This window comes from Palaemon carinicauda, chromosome 32 (genome assembly GCF_036898095.1).
Source record: "Palaemon carinicauda isolate YSFRI2023 chromosome 32, ASM3689809v2, whole genome shotgun sequence".
In the NCBI taxonomy this organism is placed as follows: Eukaryota; Metazoa; Arthropoda; class Malacostraca; order Decapoda; family Palaemonidae; genus Palaemon; species Palaemon carinicauda.
The window spans coordinates 16154351-16171557 of record NC_090756.1 but is presented as its reverse complement, the minus strand read 5'-3'; the positions used below and the strand labels follow the sequence as shown (position 1 = coordinate 16171557).

At 39.3% G+C, this 17207-nt stretch overlaps 1 protein-coding gene across 1 annotated transcript in view; it reads right to left on the bottom strand.

Moving 5' to 3' along the window:
* Positions 1-16878, bottom strand: part of LOC137625500 (prolyl endopeptidase) — a 32042-nt gene extending 15164 nt beyond the window's left edge. Inside the window, exons 1-7 of the mRNA XM_068356410.1 lie at positions 16842-16878; positions 16196-16278; positions 4149-4268; positions 3555-3778; positions 2298-2475; positions 1461-1612; positions 1154-1217 (exon numbers count right to left, since the gene is read on the bottom strand). Of these exons, the coding sequence (XP_068212511.1) occupies positions 1154-1217; positions 1461-1612; positions 2298-2475; positions 3555-3778; positions 4149-4268; positions 16196-16278; positions 16842-16863 (843 nt within the window). The 5' untranslated portion in view covers positions 16864-16878. The remainder of the gene's footprint in view (positions 1-1153; positions 1218-1460; positions 1613-2297; positions 2476-3554; positions 3779-4148; positions 4269-16195; positions 16279-16841) is intronic.
* Between the last annotated feature and the right edge of the window lie 329 nt (positions 16879-17207).

The window sequence follows — 17207 nt, the reverse complement described above, 5'->3', positions numbered from 1 at the left end:
TTCATATTTCAAACTAGCACAGAACAGTACTGCAGTTTTAAAACTTATCAGTCACTAACAGTAAATATACTAAGGAATTTATTGATCTAATTTCTAAAACTGAAGTGTTGTGAAAAATACAATTAAAATAATTATAGAAAACAAATACTATATCATATTTTCTTTAATATTACATTATTCACACATTCCACATAATAATATCGTTGCTTAATTATCCAATAAATTTGAATGTATAAATGTATTATCAAGCTTTTGAAATGAACATAAAGTTCAGTAGTGCAGCAAGCATTATTCAGTCAATCAAAATATTCTCAGTAGCAATAAAGTATGGAATAAGGATTCATTATTAGTAGGTTGGCCAGGGCACCAGGCACCTATTGGGATACTACCGCTAGAGAGTTATCGAGTCCTTTGACTGGCCAGACAGTACTACTGTATATTGGATCCCTCTCTCTGGTTACAGTTCCTTTTTCTGTTGCCTACACATACACCAAAAAGTCTGGCCTATTCTTTCCATATTCTCCTGTCCTCATACAGCTGACAACACTGAGATTACCAAACAGTTCTTCGCTCAAGGGGTTAACAATGTAATTGTTCAGGGGCTACTTTCCTCTTGGTAAGGGCAGAAAAGACTCTTTAGCTATGGTAAGCAGCTCATCTAGGAGAAAGACACTCTAAAATCTAACCATTGTTCTATAGTCTTGGGTAGTGCCATAGCCTCTGTACCATGGTCTTTCACTGTCTTGGGGTAGAGTTGCTTGGTGGTACACTTGGGCACACTATTCTGTCTTATTTTTCTTCCTTTTGTTTTTTTTAAGTTTTTTATAGTTTATATATGAAAGATCTATATGAATGTTGTTACTGCTCTTAGAATATTTTAATTGTTCATTACTTACACTGTAGTTTATTTATTTCCTTTCCTCACTGGTCTATTTTTCCATGTTGTAGCCCTTGGACTTATAGCATTTTAATTTTCCAACTGGAGTTATTATAACAATAATAATATGAATTTCGGCTTCATAGCAAGGTGTTGGAGCCTGTGAGGCCATTCAGTTCCCCAAGATTAATGAAATGCTTCATCCTTAAGATAACTTTGACGTTTATAACTTCTCCACACTCAGCCAGGAGTGGTCTTCAGCTTTATTATACGTACAGTTTGCTGATAATTTTTATGAAACAAGTCTAATACACGTAGATATTGTGACATCAGAGGTTTCCTGTAATTATGTTTGTAATCTGAAGATAATCATTCCTTGTCTTGCTGTGGAATTGTTTGTGACGTAAGTGCTCCAGTCTTCTGGTTTCCTTAACCCGCAGATGTTCGAGTATTTAAAACTAGTAGAAATTTGCACTACCGGTAGGATGTCAAGTACAAAATGAGAAGTTCCAAGGGAAATTATTCAAGGAGAAAGATAGAATAAGGCTACTGTTTGGTAGCATACATGTAAACGATGACGTACCTAAAAAAGTTTAAAAAATAAACCATCAACAAACACCACAGATTTCTCATTATATTTACCCCGTAGAAGATTCCCTTGTTGTCGTGGGTCCAAGATATACTGGAGAACTTGACTTTTTCTAACACTTCATCATAGTCTTCTCCAGTAGCCACCTGATAATAAAACAACAAAATTATATTTCATTGCCAAACACACTAAGGCGATTATTCTTCCTCTGCTTTCAATACGATTATAAATTCTATCACACTTGATTCTGAAACATTAACATAAAAAGCTTTTGAATACTATATCTTTTTTTATACACAAACCAAGCCTTATTCAATCAATATAAACAGTAACACATAAGAATACACCCAATGAAATAGTCACACGAGCTAAATACTACATAATTCAGCGGATAAGATGACGGACTTGATGATTTATTTTGAAGTTATTCCTAACTTTTTCCCTACTTTAATCATTATTTATATGAATGCTGTACAATATTTGTCAAGGCTTTCAATTTTACCATTTATTTAGGGAGTCATCTAATATCCGCTCAGATTTATAACTTCAGTTTAATATAAATTTATCAATTGTTCAGTAATCATGTTAAAAAAATAACACTGATTTCATGTTTCATAAAAATGTAAACAAAATGGTCATTTGAATTTGTCAAAAACTTTTGAATAATTAACAATTAGATTTTAAGTATCTAAACTTCTAAAATACCAATTGTGAACCTTTTTGCAAGATGAAAGAACTGAATACTGTACGTACGTTCAACCCTATAAAGCCGATGTTAAAATGTAAACAAACTTTTGTAACATCAAAGAAAGACTTTTCACTTCAAAATACCTTCTTAAAATGTATGGATATCCAGTCGGATCCACTGTTGCTCAGACCGTACGCGTATATCTCGCCGTCTTCGCTAAACGCAGAACCTGAAATGGCAATGGTCCCGTCTTCTGAGAGTTTATTAGGATCTAGGAACACTTTGGCTTCACTGTCTAAGGTATCCTGAACATACATCACACTGCAATAAAAAAGAAACATTGTAAGAGCCATCAGTAGCCAAACATTTGCAATAAAAATATCCAGAATCAGGTGTTGTAGCGTATTTTACTGGTAAAAATACAACATGATTAAGCTCAAAACTTTGTACAAATTTCAACTGTCATTACTCTAAGGGCAATACATCTTTTCTGGGTACCACGTTCCCATAACCGGCCTGATATCGTTGTCTTATAATGCAAGATGAAACTCGGAACATGATAAAGTCAAACAGGTAAATGAAAAGAGAGAGAGGAAGATAACAAGAAAAACAGGTAAATAGAAAGAGAGAGGGAGAAAACGACATGAGAAAAGGCAGAGAGCAATGAAAGTGGCAGTTGCTGGGATATTGTTGAAATTGGACAACAGAAAGTGTGGCGAGATCTGGCCTACCAGATAAAAAAGACAAGGATAAATACAATGGGACTTGAGATAAAAAATTTTGCATGAGAGGCCCTTCAGCAACATCTAAAGTCAGCCAAATTATGTGGAAATATATAATAATATTGGTATCTTTCAATGACTTGTCAAATATCCTGTTCATATATACAACAAGATATTGATCATCAATTCTGTTCTACTTTTTAATAAAGATTCCTTTCAGACTACTGTCTACAAATCCAATCGTCATTTACTCGTCAGTGTTGGGTAAAATAATTAGATTTTGTGATAAAAGTAATTATAGAAAACTGTTCCCTAACAGAATGTAATAAGATCAAAGATTTCTTTTTATTAGTTTTCACTTTTCTTTTTAGTGCTATATGATGAGAACAAGCTTATCTTCAATAACAGATATCAGTGTCCCTGCTATGAGACTTGACACAGTCATGCTATGAGTTGAGCAACTTAATGTGTGCTAATTAAAATTATTGATAATCATAATCCAAGATAGACCCACGCATAGGTATATGACAGAGACTGAGATACTCAATTGTAAAACATCAAGTATTAATGGAACTTACTAAAACTAGGCAATAAGCATAAGGAGAATAGACATACGTTAATTCTTATAAAGTAGTTGAAACTATCAATTTCAGGACTGAAGGATAACTTTTCACAAACCTTTGGTTCTGCAATCCGGAGTTCATGAAGAAGAAATAGCGATTTCCCCTCCGGAACGGACAGTAATACTTGGGATAATTCCACAAGTTGGTCAACTGGGATTTGATGGTTTCCCGAGCAGGGCATTTCTCCAAATACGGTACGGTTATGTTATTCTGGGCATCCACAAACGCCTTGGTTTCCTCGGAGTCTGGGTCTTCAAGCCATCTGTACGGATCAGGAACCTACGATAAAGATGGGAGGATGAAAAATACAGTGCAGGTTCTTTATTTCATTTCTGTATTGAAAGGAAAATCACTTGAAGATATTTTGAACAAAAAGTACCCAGACTTTTAGGGATGTAGCCCGAAGTCATTGCCTTAAACATTTCCAGATTCTAAGTGAAATTTAAAAAGTTATTCAATAACTGACTTAAAAAAATAAGTTCTTCGAGAAAATCCTAGACTATTAAATAAACAAATACTAAGTTAACTGTGAGATAGACTAATAAGAAAGCAATAAAAAGTGAAAAGATGAAAATGAAAAGGTAGTCTAGATATAACAGGGAACCTAACAATGACTTCTTTAATATATTTGAAGATAAGGAAACACTACCTTGACACCGTGGAGTTCTTCAAAGAACGATTCATCTCTCCGCACTTTCGGATACTCCATTATGCTCTTCCTTGGGGCTCTGTCCTGGTGTGCTACACTTATCGAGGAACCTCTATTGATCTGTGTAGGAAAAGGGTAATATTTAACTTCAAAATGTCAAATTTTTCTTTATCAATCCTACATATAAGAAAGAGAGAGAGAGAGAGAGAGAGAGAGAGAGAGAGAGGGAGAGAGAGAGAGAGAGAGAGAGAGAGAGAGAGAGAGAGAGAGAGAGAGAGAGAGAGAGAGAGAGAGAGAGAGAGAGAGATATATATCCCTCAAAATCTATAACCAACCATATTCATCAATATCAAACCTTTGTCAGGCTGGCAAAGCTTATCCTCTCTTATTATTCATGAGGGGATACAGTATTCTAAATTGCCAAGCGATCCCTGCACAGCATTATACAACCATTATACAGTACTTCATTAGTAAGTGTGGACTACTAGCTTTTTCTAACTTGTAAAAAAGCCTTTTGAAAAATGTCTAACTTTACACATCCATGGATATAAAATACTTCAAATACTCACTAACAATCAATGAAAATTCAGAAATATAATTGGGATTTTTCAAAATCGCCCCTATACTAAACGCAGTAAGAATGGTTGATAGGCGAGGGTACTAGTTTTAAACAGATTCTCCCACTGGGGCTGTCTCCACAGATCACCGATCCTCTTTTACCCTCCCCCTTCCCACCCCCAGGATGAGAACTTAGACCAAATAAAAGAATGATGACATGTGATGCATTAGTATCTGAAGAGCATAAATTTAAAAGAGAAACTTCTCTTCAATTATACATCAACTCATCTCATCAACTTTGATCAAGTCTCAACAGATTTATTTCTTTTAAAAAAACATTTAAAAGGTAATGCTACAAAAAAAAGTTGTACATGTAAAAGCTCTCTTATCACTCTAATTTTTTTATATAATCCATCGATTCACCTACCCCTCCCTTGGTACATTGTCGATTTGTAAATACTGTAGAGCATACGCAAATCTTTATATATTATGCTCCTGAAAACAGATAATAAAAGTAATGAAAAAAGTCTTAAGATCTCTGTATCTACTTTGCTTTTTTTCAGATATTGCATTGGGGGCTTGGATCATAACACCCATGAAAGCCAGGGAATTACTTTATCTGTAAATTAGGATAAAGGAACTACAGTACTGTATAGAATGTCTATTTGCTTTGGAATACTGTAGTTAATAATGTAATTATTACCTAATTAACTCTGCTTCTTACCACAGGGACATACCCAAAAGCATCTAATACAGTATAATACTGTTGTGGGAAAACCATGAGTAAAAAGGTTCGTCACGGTTACCCCCGACAAAAACAAATTTTACAAAACAGATTCAGAAGCAGGATTAGAATTCTTGAAATCTTCACAATTGCTATAAACAGTCGGTTATGTGCGTCAACAGGAAGTACTTTCAAATGTAAAAATAGCAAAATTACCTGTAATTAAGTGTTTATCTACCTATCGAAATACAGTACTTTAGTACACTATGGCTGTGATGCTTTAGAGTGAAAATGTAATCATATGTACTGTGTGGACCATCAAACACTACGTACAGTTATAGACAAATAAATAACATTAAAAGTGCTCTGATTACTTGTGAACGTGTGACATGTAATCAGACTAAACTCAACCACAACACTGCTACAATGCACGCCGTGACCAGACATATAATTGTGGAATAACTCGTGGAAAGCCTCACCAACTTCAAAAATGAATTGAAACAATCTGGAACATCACAGAAAGGAGAATGACATAAGGTCATGCGGCTTGTACGACCAGCTGTAAAGAATCAAGGAAGAGAAAAAGAAATAAAATCACTCTATGAGATATTTGTCAAAAAAAAGAACTGCTACAAGTTTTATCTTTAAATACGTAGCTTTCGCAAGTTCTGTCACTTTAGTATTTAGAAGTTAAAAAGGCATACTTCTGCAATAGACATATCCCGTACATGGCAAACGAAACGAGACTGTCTTGGTAAGAGAAGAGATAACCTCCCAATATATTTTTGGCTATTTACAGACTCAACAGTTAAATAACAGTGAATACAGAGTATTTTTATGTGTAAATGAGACCGTATATTAATTGAAAAAACATCCGACGCTTTCAATAGAAAACGGTTAGAAATTTCACTTACACTGTACCTATATACTGTAACTGTATCAAGTCTTAGTCTTCCCAAGAGGGCGTAACGGCAAACACCAATCCAGAAATAGGCATTGAGAGACTGAAGTAACACCACTCGCCATTATACAAGGGCATTCACAGAATATCATTCAGTTAAATAACACAGGACAATGAGTTGAGAACAATGATAAGTGTTGTATAAGTGAATTTTGAAACCCTTGTGCAACAGTGGCCCTTGTCTCCTGTGATGGATATGAACTGTATTTGCTGTCATGTAACTGATGTATTTTATGTATTTTGTGTTATATAACTATGAATATTATGGTTCCTTGGTTTACTAAACAGAAATACCAAAGCAATTTGCTCCTGCGGAGGAAAGTGATGACATAAGTCTTTTTATAGTCTACATATTAATTATGTTTTAGTCTTATTAATGTTTTTTAAAATATTTTATTTTAATTTTTCGTTACTTCTTAAATCGTGTATTTATTTCCTTATTTTCTTTCCTCATGGGCTATTTTTCCCTGTTGGAGCCCTTGGGTTTATAGCATCTTGCTTTTCCAACTAGGATTGTAGCTTGGCTAATAATAATAATAATAATAATAATAATAATAATAATAATAATAAATAATAATAATTTGAAGTTATACAACTATGAAAACAGTACTGTTTTTTCTATATCTTTTCTATTAAGTCTAAAATGTACTAGATTTTACTTATGTCAAAATACAAAAATGGGGTCTGTAAGGGTAACTCATTAGTGGATTTTCAACATTAGCACATAATTCTGTTAACACTGTCAAATGTTAAGGGCCAACCGCATCATACATTGGTGATCAAACCATACAATAGTTTGGTTTCTCATACCTGAAATGTTTAATACAGGGCTGAGAGCAATAAATTCTTTGAGAAATGTTCTACTCAGAAGCACTATTCCTATCTCTTACAATGCCAATCATTTCTTGTTAATCATGAAAATCACCAACTAACAAATACGAACACAAAAAGAAACCTAAATAAAATAAAATTATTTACAAAACATCCTCGGTGGAGGTAGGTCAGGAAAATCAAATTTTGTAAGTTATTCTTATTAAAAGATTCACTTTGAGCAATTAAGGATATCCCTGTTAAGGGAACATCTTATAAAATGCTTTCTTCCCACTAACAGCAAGATATGGAAACAGACAGACTGCATTGCAAGTGTCTAATGGTTGCATATTTCATATAAACTACAAGTACAGACCTTAAAATGTGAGACCACTCAATAACTAAGGCGCTAAACTATAAAAATGTTATTTTCATTAGTAAAATAAATTTTTGAATATACTTACCCGATAATCATGTAGCTGTCAACTCCGTTGCCCGACAGAATTCTACGGGAGGGATACGCCAGCTATCACTATACTAGAAGGGGGTGTACTCACAAGCGCCACCTGTGGCCAGGTACTACAGTACTTGTTGTTGACACCACCTCACTTTTTCCTCGGTCCACTGGTTCTCTATGGGGAGGAAGGGTGGGTCAATTAAATCATGATTATCGGGTAAGTATATTCAAAAATTTATTTTACTAATGAAAATAACATTTTTCAATATTAAACTTACCCGATAATCATGTAGCTGATTCACACCCAGGGGGGTGGGTGAAAAACCAGTGTACAAGACTAAAGGATAGCTAAGTATCCCATATTTCATATAATCAGTTATCCACAATAACAATGAAATAATAAGTACCTGGTAAGGAAGTCGACTTGAACCGTTACTCTGCCTTTAATAAGATCGTCTTCCTTACTGAGCGCAGCGTTCCTCTTGGAAGGCTGAATCAACTCAAAGGTGCTAAAGTATACAGGGCTGCAACCCATACTAAAGGACCTCATCACAACCTTTAACCTCGGCGCTTCTCAAGAAAGAATTGACTACCCGCCAAATCAACAAGGATGTGGAAGGCTTCTTAGCCGACCGTACAACCCATAAAAAGTATTCAAGAGAAAGGTTAAAAGGTTATGGGATTATGGGAATGTAGTGGCTGAGCCCTCGCCTACTACTGCATTCGTTGCTACGAATGGTCCCAGGGTGTAGCAGTACTCGTAAAGAGACTGGACATCTTTGAGATAGAATGATGCGAACACTGACTTGCTTCTCCAATAGGTTGCATCCATAACACTCTGCAGAGAATGGCTCTGTTTGAAGGCCACTGAAGTAGCCACAGCTCCCACTTCATGTGTCCTTACCTTCAGCAAAGCAAGGTCTTCTTCCTTCAGATGAGAATGTGTTTCTCTAATCAGAAGCCTGAATAGTAAGAAACTGAGTTCTTAGAACTTGGAAAAGAAGGTTTCTTGATAGCACACTATAAGGCTTCTGATTGTCCTTGTAAAGGTTAAGACCTTTTTAGATAGTACCTAAGAGCTCTAACTGGGCAAAGTACTCTCTCCAGTTCATTCCCCACCAAGTTGGACAGGCTTGGGATCTCGAACGACTTAGGCCAAGGACGTGAAGGAAGCTCGTTTAGCAAAAACCGAGCTGCAAGGAACATGTAGCCGTTTCAGATGTGAAAACAATGATCCTGCTGAAGGCGTGGATCTCACTTACTCTTTTAGCTGTTGTCAAGCACACGAGGAAAAGAGTTTTTAATGTGAGGTCCTAAAAAGAGGCTGATTGGAGAGGTTCAAATCTTGATGACATAAGGAACCTTAGGACCACGTCTAGATTCCAGCCTGGAGTGGACAACCGACGTTCCTTTGAGGTCTCAAAAGACCTAGGGAGGTCCTGTAGATCTTTGTTGGTGGAAAGATCCAAGCCTCTGTGGCGGAAAACCGCTGCCAACATACTTCTGTAACCCTTGATCGTAGGAGCTGAAAGGGATCTTACTTTCCTTAGATATAACAGGAAGTCAGCAATCTGGGTTACAGTGGTACTGGTTGAGGAAACTGCATTGGTCTTGTACCAGCTACGGAAGACTTCCCCTAGAGACTGATAGATTCTGAGAGTGGATGTTCTCCTTGCTTTGGCAATCGCTCTGGCTGCCTCCTTCGAAAAGCCCCTAGCTCTTGAGAGTCTTTCGAAAGTCTGAAGGCAGTCAGACGAAGAGCGTGGAGGTTCGGGTGTACCTTCTTTACGTGTGGTAGACGTAGAAGGTTCACTCCTAGAGGAAGAGTCCTGGGAATGTCGACCAGCCATTGCAGTACCTCTAAGAACCATTCTCTCGCGGGCCAGAGCGGAGCCAACCAACATCAGCCGTGTCCCTTTGCGAGAGGAGAACTTCTGAAGTACCCTGTTGACAATCTTGAACGGCGGGAATGCATACAGGTCGAGATGGAACCAATCCAGCAGAAAAGCATCCACGTGAACTGCTGCTGGGTCTGGAATCGGAGAACAATACAATAGGAGTCTCTAGGTTATCGAGGTAGCGAACAGATCTATGGTTGGCTGACCCCACAGGGCCCAAAGTCTGCTGCAAACATTCTTGTGAAGGGTCCACTCTGTGGGGATGACCTGACCCTTCCGGCTGAGGTGATCTGCCATGACATTCATACCGCCCTGAATGAACCTCGTTACCAGCGTGAGCTTTCGATCTTTAGACCAGATGAGGAGGTCCCTTGCGATCTAGAACAACTTCACGAAAGAGTCCCTCCCTGCTTGAAGGTGTAAGCCAGGGCTGTGGTGTTGTCAGAGTCCACCTCCACCACTTTGTTAAGCTGGAGGGACTTGAAGTTTATCAAGGCCAGAAGAACCGCCAACAACTCCTGCAATTGATGTGAAGTGTCCTTTGCTCCTGATTCCATGTTCTCGATCATTCCTGTCCGTCCAAAGTCGCACCCCAGCCCGTGTCTGATGTGTCCGAGAGGAGACGGCGGTCGGGTTTCTGAACAGCCAAAGGTAGACTTCCTTGAGAAGAAAGCTGTTCTTACACCACGCGAGAGAAGACCTCCTCTCTTCGGAAACAGGAACTGAGACCGTCTCTAGCGTCATGTCCTTTATCCAGTGAGCAGCTAGATGATACTGAAGGGGGGGAGGTGGATTCTCCCTAACACGATGAACAGGGCCAGCGATGAAAGTGTCCCTGTTAGACTCATCCACTACCTGACTGAGCATCGGTTCCTTCTCAGCATGCTCTGGATGCATTCTAGGGCTTGGAAGATCCTTGGGGCCGACGGAAAAGCCCGAAAAGCTCGACTCTGAAGATCCATACCCAGGGAGACAATGGTCTGGGATGGGATGAGCTGAGACTCCTCAAAATTGACCAGGAGGCCCAGTTCCTTGGTCAGATCCATAGTCCATCTGAGAATCTCCAGACAGCGACGACTTGTGGGAGCTCTTAAAAGCCAGTCGTCTGACGGAGCCGGACACAAGATCATGGTACTGCTGCACAGTCTGTGAACTGTCAACCATGGGGAAGCGAGGAAGTACAGTGACAACCCGAAGCTGTCTAGACTGTCTGGGTCGTACAGACAACTCCTTATCGGGTTGCTGAGGTTGCCGCACTGCGTCACAACAAGTCACTTCTGCTGGTTGTTGAACGTCTTCCCAGTGACACACTGACTCCGTAAACAAAAAATCCTTTAACAAGGACTAAGCTTGGACTGCATGTCTTGCAACACAGCTCAAGGTCTATGGGAGCAGGTGTGGTAACAGACGGGGTTAGTGACTGAAGTGGAACCATTACCTTCCCTGGAAGCATGTTATGCTTAAATAAAAGTCCATAGGAGGCTACGCAGCTAAAGACTCCTCTCCAAATGATAGAGTCCTCAAGGGAATATCAGAAGGAGGGAGAAAAGCACTTTCTCATCTACAGGGACCATATCCGAGAAAAGTTAAGTTCTCTCAGTGAGGGTTTCAATGGTGCAAAAGCAGCAGACTAGAAGGCAACATTATGAAACTGCTTGACAGTCTAGTGAGTTGGCAACAACCAAAGATGTATGACTGAGAAGCATGCGGTAAGGTATGCAGAGCATGTTGTATGCAGAGCATGCTGTATGCAGAGCATGCTGTATGCAGAGCATGCTGTATGCAGAGCATGTTGTATGCAGAGCATGCTGTATGCAGAGCATGCTGAATGCAGAGCATGCTGTATGCAGAGCATGTTGTATGCAGAGCATGCTGTATGTAGAGCATGTTGTATGCAGAGCATGCTGAATGCAGAGCATGCTGTATGCAGAGCATGTTGTATGCAGAGCATACTGCATGCAGAGCATGCTGTATGCAGAGCATGCTGTATGTAGAGCATGCTGTAAGGTAAGCAGAGCGTGTTGCATGGCGTTTAACATTTCTCAGAAATTCCATGACCAGTGCTAGAGTGCTTCATGCATGCTTGCATGGGGTTTTAATATCAACATAATATTTACCTTACATTCATAACTCATGATTCATTTTTGTTTTGAAGATATTTTTGCCATATTTTGCGATATTGTTAAAAATATATTGCAAGGAATACATATATATTTTTATATAAGTAAGACAAATAACCTCCATTATCATAATGTTTGTGTAGGCATACATGTATATGATTACAAATGCAAGTTATGAAAGTAATGAGGTATTATTATTGTCATTTGTTATTTCTCAAGTTGAGGAGAAAGTGGCAGATGCATGCGTTGAGGTGGCTGACTCATAGCATGAGGTTGCTGCCTCAAGAGTTGCGTTTGCTGTAAGGGTTGCGGATGCGCAGTAGCAGGTTCCTGAGGAACGAGTTAAGGTTCCTGAGGTGTGAGCTGCGAGAGTTGAGATAGCGGCTGCGCAGAACGCAGTTCTTGTCTCGCGAGTTGAGGTTCCTGAGGAGCTAGCCTAAGCTGCAGCGAGTGCTGAGGTGGCTGCCTCATTGATGGAAGAGGTTGTCGTACCTCAAGAGATTGTTGCCTCGCTGGTGGAACCGCAAGCGGAAGCGGAGGAAGTAAGGCATAAGACTCCTGCTCCCATTGCTGAGGTTGCCTTAAGGAAGGTTAAGGTTGCTGCACAACGCTGGTAACTGGCAACTCAGAACGCGGTAAGGTAGCCTGAGGAATCTCAACTTCGTACGCCTGGCAGACTGGACTGCGGTGAGGCGGAGCTCTCGCAGGAGGAGGCGGAGGTTGCTGCACACCGCTGGTAACTGGCAACTCAGAACGCGGTAAGGTAGCCTGAGGAACCTCAACTTCGTACGCCTGGCAGACTGGACTGCGGAGAGGCGGAGCGTTCGCAGGAGGAGGTGTAACCTTCTCAGCCTGAAACTCACGCATTAAGACCCCAAGCTGCGACTGCATGGACTGCAGCAAAGTCGTCTTGGGATCAACAGACGATAAGGTCTGTTGTGGCATCGCCTTACCTCTCTTAGGAGGTGTGCAGTCACCTGAGACTGAGGAGAGTCAGAGCTAACCCAATGACTGCATCCGGGTTGTTGAACTCTAACTTCGTACGTCTGGCATAGGTCTGGACTTTACGTTTAAGAGGTCTTGAGACCTGAGACCAGCGTTTTCTCCCCGAAATTTCTTCTGCAGACGAGCAAAATAAGGGCTCAATCGTCTGCGGGTGGGAGTGACGGTCTCTTAAGACACGCCCGCAACCACCGAGGATACTTCTGTGCGCCGATCAAGGCCTGCCGAACCCTTTTGCCCTTCGACATTGCTTCTCCCCTGGGCTTGGGAGCTTGCAAGAGGTCCCGGACTGGGAGGACGACTGGCACGCACAGAAGTACCCTCACGCACAACACTGACACACTTTGCGCTAATCACTTATCACTTTTGATTTTCTGTTTGCACTTATTTCACTGAACTCGAAACTTTAAGTGGTTTGTACCTGAAACACGCAATTCTATCCTTTCTCAAAAGTTAGTAATTGCGAAAACAGAATTACAATGTAACAGAAAAAACTAATGAAAGATAAATAATTCAGTGGCTGGAAAGAGACTAAACACTAGATCAAATAAACTACGTTTAAAATCTCTCACCGCATAAAGCTTGAGAACAAGAAAAACTCTAGAAACGTTTACCTTCTTCCCCTAAAGAGACTAGGGAGAAGAGCAAAAACGATAACAACGTTACTCGCTTGAACGAAACGTTTATCCTCCTCTTTCTCCCTCCGTCTCTATCTCTCTCTCTCTCTCTCTCTCTCTCTTGACTTAGAACCTGAGAGAAGAGCCCAATCATAAATATCGTTAACACATATTATTGTTAAAGGAAAATATTTCCCAAAATGAAAAGTTCCTTTGTAGAATTAAAACCATTAAGTTAAGAAAGAATGAACAAAACGCTAGACACGGTTACTCTTACTGCAACGTGACACCGTGAAAATTCTCTCTCTATCGTAACGATAGAGCGCAAGTTGAACGTTCTGAAACGTCAACAACTGCAGAGACAAAACAAAACGTTAGTTCAACTTTGAAAACAGTATGAGACTATCAAAGAAATACTTTCAAAAACATTAAAATAGCATAATATGTTAACAGGTAAAACCGAAATGACGGGCTCAATGTTAATTAACTTCGGTACAAGAAAAGACCGCCTACCATTAGGAAAGGTCGAATATATAAAAATTAATTTTAATAATTTTATAATAAAAGGAAGTTAATCGAAGAGGCCTATAAAAGGCGGAGAGATATAAAATAAATCTATAACTTTTGTTAAGCAAAATTAAGAAAGAGAGTCTATACTCTCTTAGACACCAACACTTCCGTCTAAGGGAAGGGTCGGCCATTTAAAGGTGAAAGAGAGTTCATACTCTCTTCGTCCCCATAATTAAATTAATTCCAAAAGCTAACTAAGCTAATATAGAAGTTTCTAGTATAGCGAATAGCTGCAAATTTTAGAGAAATACTTCACCAAACCGTGAACAATACTCCAAAATCATAAGCGTATCCAAGAACGTCTTGCCGGAAGCACGACAGAGGAAAAAGTGAGGTGGCGTCAACAACAAGTACTGTAGTACCTGGCCACAGGTGGCGCTTGTGAGTACACCCCCTTCTAGTATAGTGATAGCTGGCGTATCCCTCCCGTAGAATTCTGTCGGGCAACGGAGTTGACAGCTACATGATTATCGGGTAAGTTTAATATTGAAAATTCTAAGTTAGTAATGAAAGAAATAAACCTTGCATTTAGGAGACTGTTCTAAATGTCTAACATCTGTAATACTGAATAGGATTAAATCAACCTTTTTCTTTATGCAATACAGTCATCCCTAACATTTGCGTACTGGACTATGTATTTGTTGGGAGTCGCACAAATCCCCCAGAATAATAATGTGGGATTTGAAGATATTCTTTCCTAATCATGGGATTGGTTGATGCATTTTCAACAAATAAAAATTCTAAAAGTTTGTATTTTTCATAACTACACAAACCTCCGACCTTTAATAAGTGTGTGATTTCAGCGAAGCTGGATCAGCCGTTTTAACCTTGAACGAGGCAGTTATAGTTGTTGGTGGGTGGAGCAACCCTTCACTTTGACCATAGCCTAGGACTTGCACGGTAGATAAGGTGGGCAGTGTAAATTCAAGGACTTTGGTAGAATAGGAAAAATATAAATTACTTCTAAATTTGTGTTTTGTTCCTATACTAATATAAACCATCATTCTTTAGGAGATTCCCTGGTTTACTAAATAAGGAAATATCAAAGTACAATAATTTGCTCCTGCAAAGAAAGGGGATGACTACTGTACTGTCAAACTCCTACCTACCGGAGCATGATGTTTGCAAGTATCACGCTAGGTCCCTACCAGGAGACTGGCAGTCAGTCCCAGATGAATCTATAGCTGTAAGATATATTATCTGAATGTATGGTTATTGAGAGATATTGGTGGTAGGACGGGGGAGATACGTAAATACAAAGCTGGACTGTAAAGAAAAGTTACTTAGTCGTGATGGTTACTGACTGACATCTGTTGTCCAGTCCAACATACAACAGAACGACTGCGTCACTCCAATAGGGGGGAAGAAAGAAAAGGAAAATAGCCAGAGATTATTATCTCTCCTTTTTGACCTACGTTGCAAACCCTATCTTATCAGACTCCTACCTTAGGACTAGCGCCACCGACAGGTTCTTGCTGAAGGTTAAGGTAGATCTGACATTCCCGACTTCGTGCACTCAAACCGGGATGATCCTTTCGTCCTCTCTTTGGATCAATATGTCTGATGGTGCAAGAGTCAGACAAAGCAATGATCTTGGAGTGTAAAGGCCTGGGGAACTGTCTTTGAAGACTTCAAGCAAGTTCTTCTGTCAATATTCCTTTTGAACCTGTAGACCCACTAGTAACCTGGGTGCTATATCAGGAAGGTTCTTGCATTCTGCCTGAGCAGATTAAGCCTGAATAATCATGGGTTTCAATATTGTCGTATTCCTGGTCGAGGTGAAGAATAGGACAGTACCCAACCACTGGTTGAAACAAGAAACTGTTTAGGCTGGTCCTGGAAGAGATTTGCAGAGGAATCAGTTCCTGAGGAACTTGAATAAGGCACAGAAGGTCAATAGCCGGATGGTGAGGAGCTAAAGAGCTTCTTTGGCAACGGTTTGGGTGTTGCCGTACACGAAGCCGAACAGTTTCTCTAAGCCTTCTTCATCTGTCTAAACTCAACCTATTGCAGTTGGCCACAACCTGCACTCGTCACAGGGGGATGACCGAATAGTAATGCCCCTTGCAAAAAGTAGATGGGCATCCATGGCAAGCCTACTTATAAACCTGCCAGAATTATGACCATGCTTAACCACAACCCACCAGCTACTACCTCCAACTTGTTATAAATTTCAACCGCTGTTTCTGCTTCGCTGAAATCATACTTTATTAAAGGACGATGATTTATATTTGAGTAGGAACAAATAGCGGGTCTATATCTATTGTAAACCCTGCAAATGTTAAGGGAAGACTGTACAGTACTATAAACTATAGGCCAAAGCACTTAACTGTTGCTATGATCTTTAAGTGTTGAAAGACAACGAGCGTTCTCTTGCATAAACTGTCCCGGAGGGGAACACTTCTTAGAACACCTGAAATTACAATACAGTATCTTCATGTTACAACAATCCTCAAAAACATAACCAAGATACTCCTTCTGATAATTTTCTAATGATTTGAACATAATTTGGTATAAATTTTAGCAGTAATTTCCCCCACCAATGGGGACCATAAGGACATATTCATCATATTTCAAGGTTATTTACTAAGCAGTAGTGAGCCCCCTTCCCTCAAAACAAGAACTATATACGCTACATATATCAAATGCCCATACGAGTAAGACGTTGCTAGCATAATACATTCTCGTCTGCTTAATTTCACACTTTAGGCATATTTAGTTATTACCTCTGACACTATGCATCCTTCAACATAACCATAACACAAAAATTAGTAATATAAACGAGCAGACAAAGAAATACGACGAATATAACTTCCAGAAATGAGCAGAAAATATTTATTCATAACACCCCGAGTAAATTAAAAATTACTATCTGTCTGAGTTAATCAGAAAAAAGTTGTGTTCTAGACATTTATGGGATACTTACATAAATATCTTTCCGTCAAAGTTTTGAGGAAAAAGTAAATAAATAGCTACCCTGGTCAGAAAAGGGTGGCATTAGGGAGCAGATGCACTTGCTTATTTCTAATAAAAATACGTTTTAGCCATAAAACAGTTTTCCTTAAAAAACAATTTGAAACAATAAACACAGATGTTCCCCTAGCCAAAAAGGTAATAATCTGAATTTCCAAATGTGATGGAGAAGGGTTATTAACACCGAAACTGGCATCAACAATCGTCAGAAGTTCAAGCTCAGCTGCTGCCCCCTAGCGATTGATAAAACTGTCAGTTGAGGGTCCTTGTTGTTAAATTGGACAAAAGGTGCTGCCATCTAGTGGACGTTGTAGTAAACTGAATGGACACATTCAATCAGTGGCTAGTGAATGGTGAAGAACAAATTTT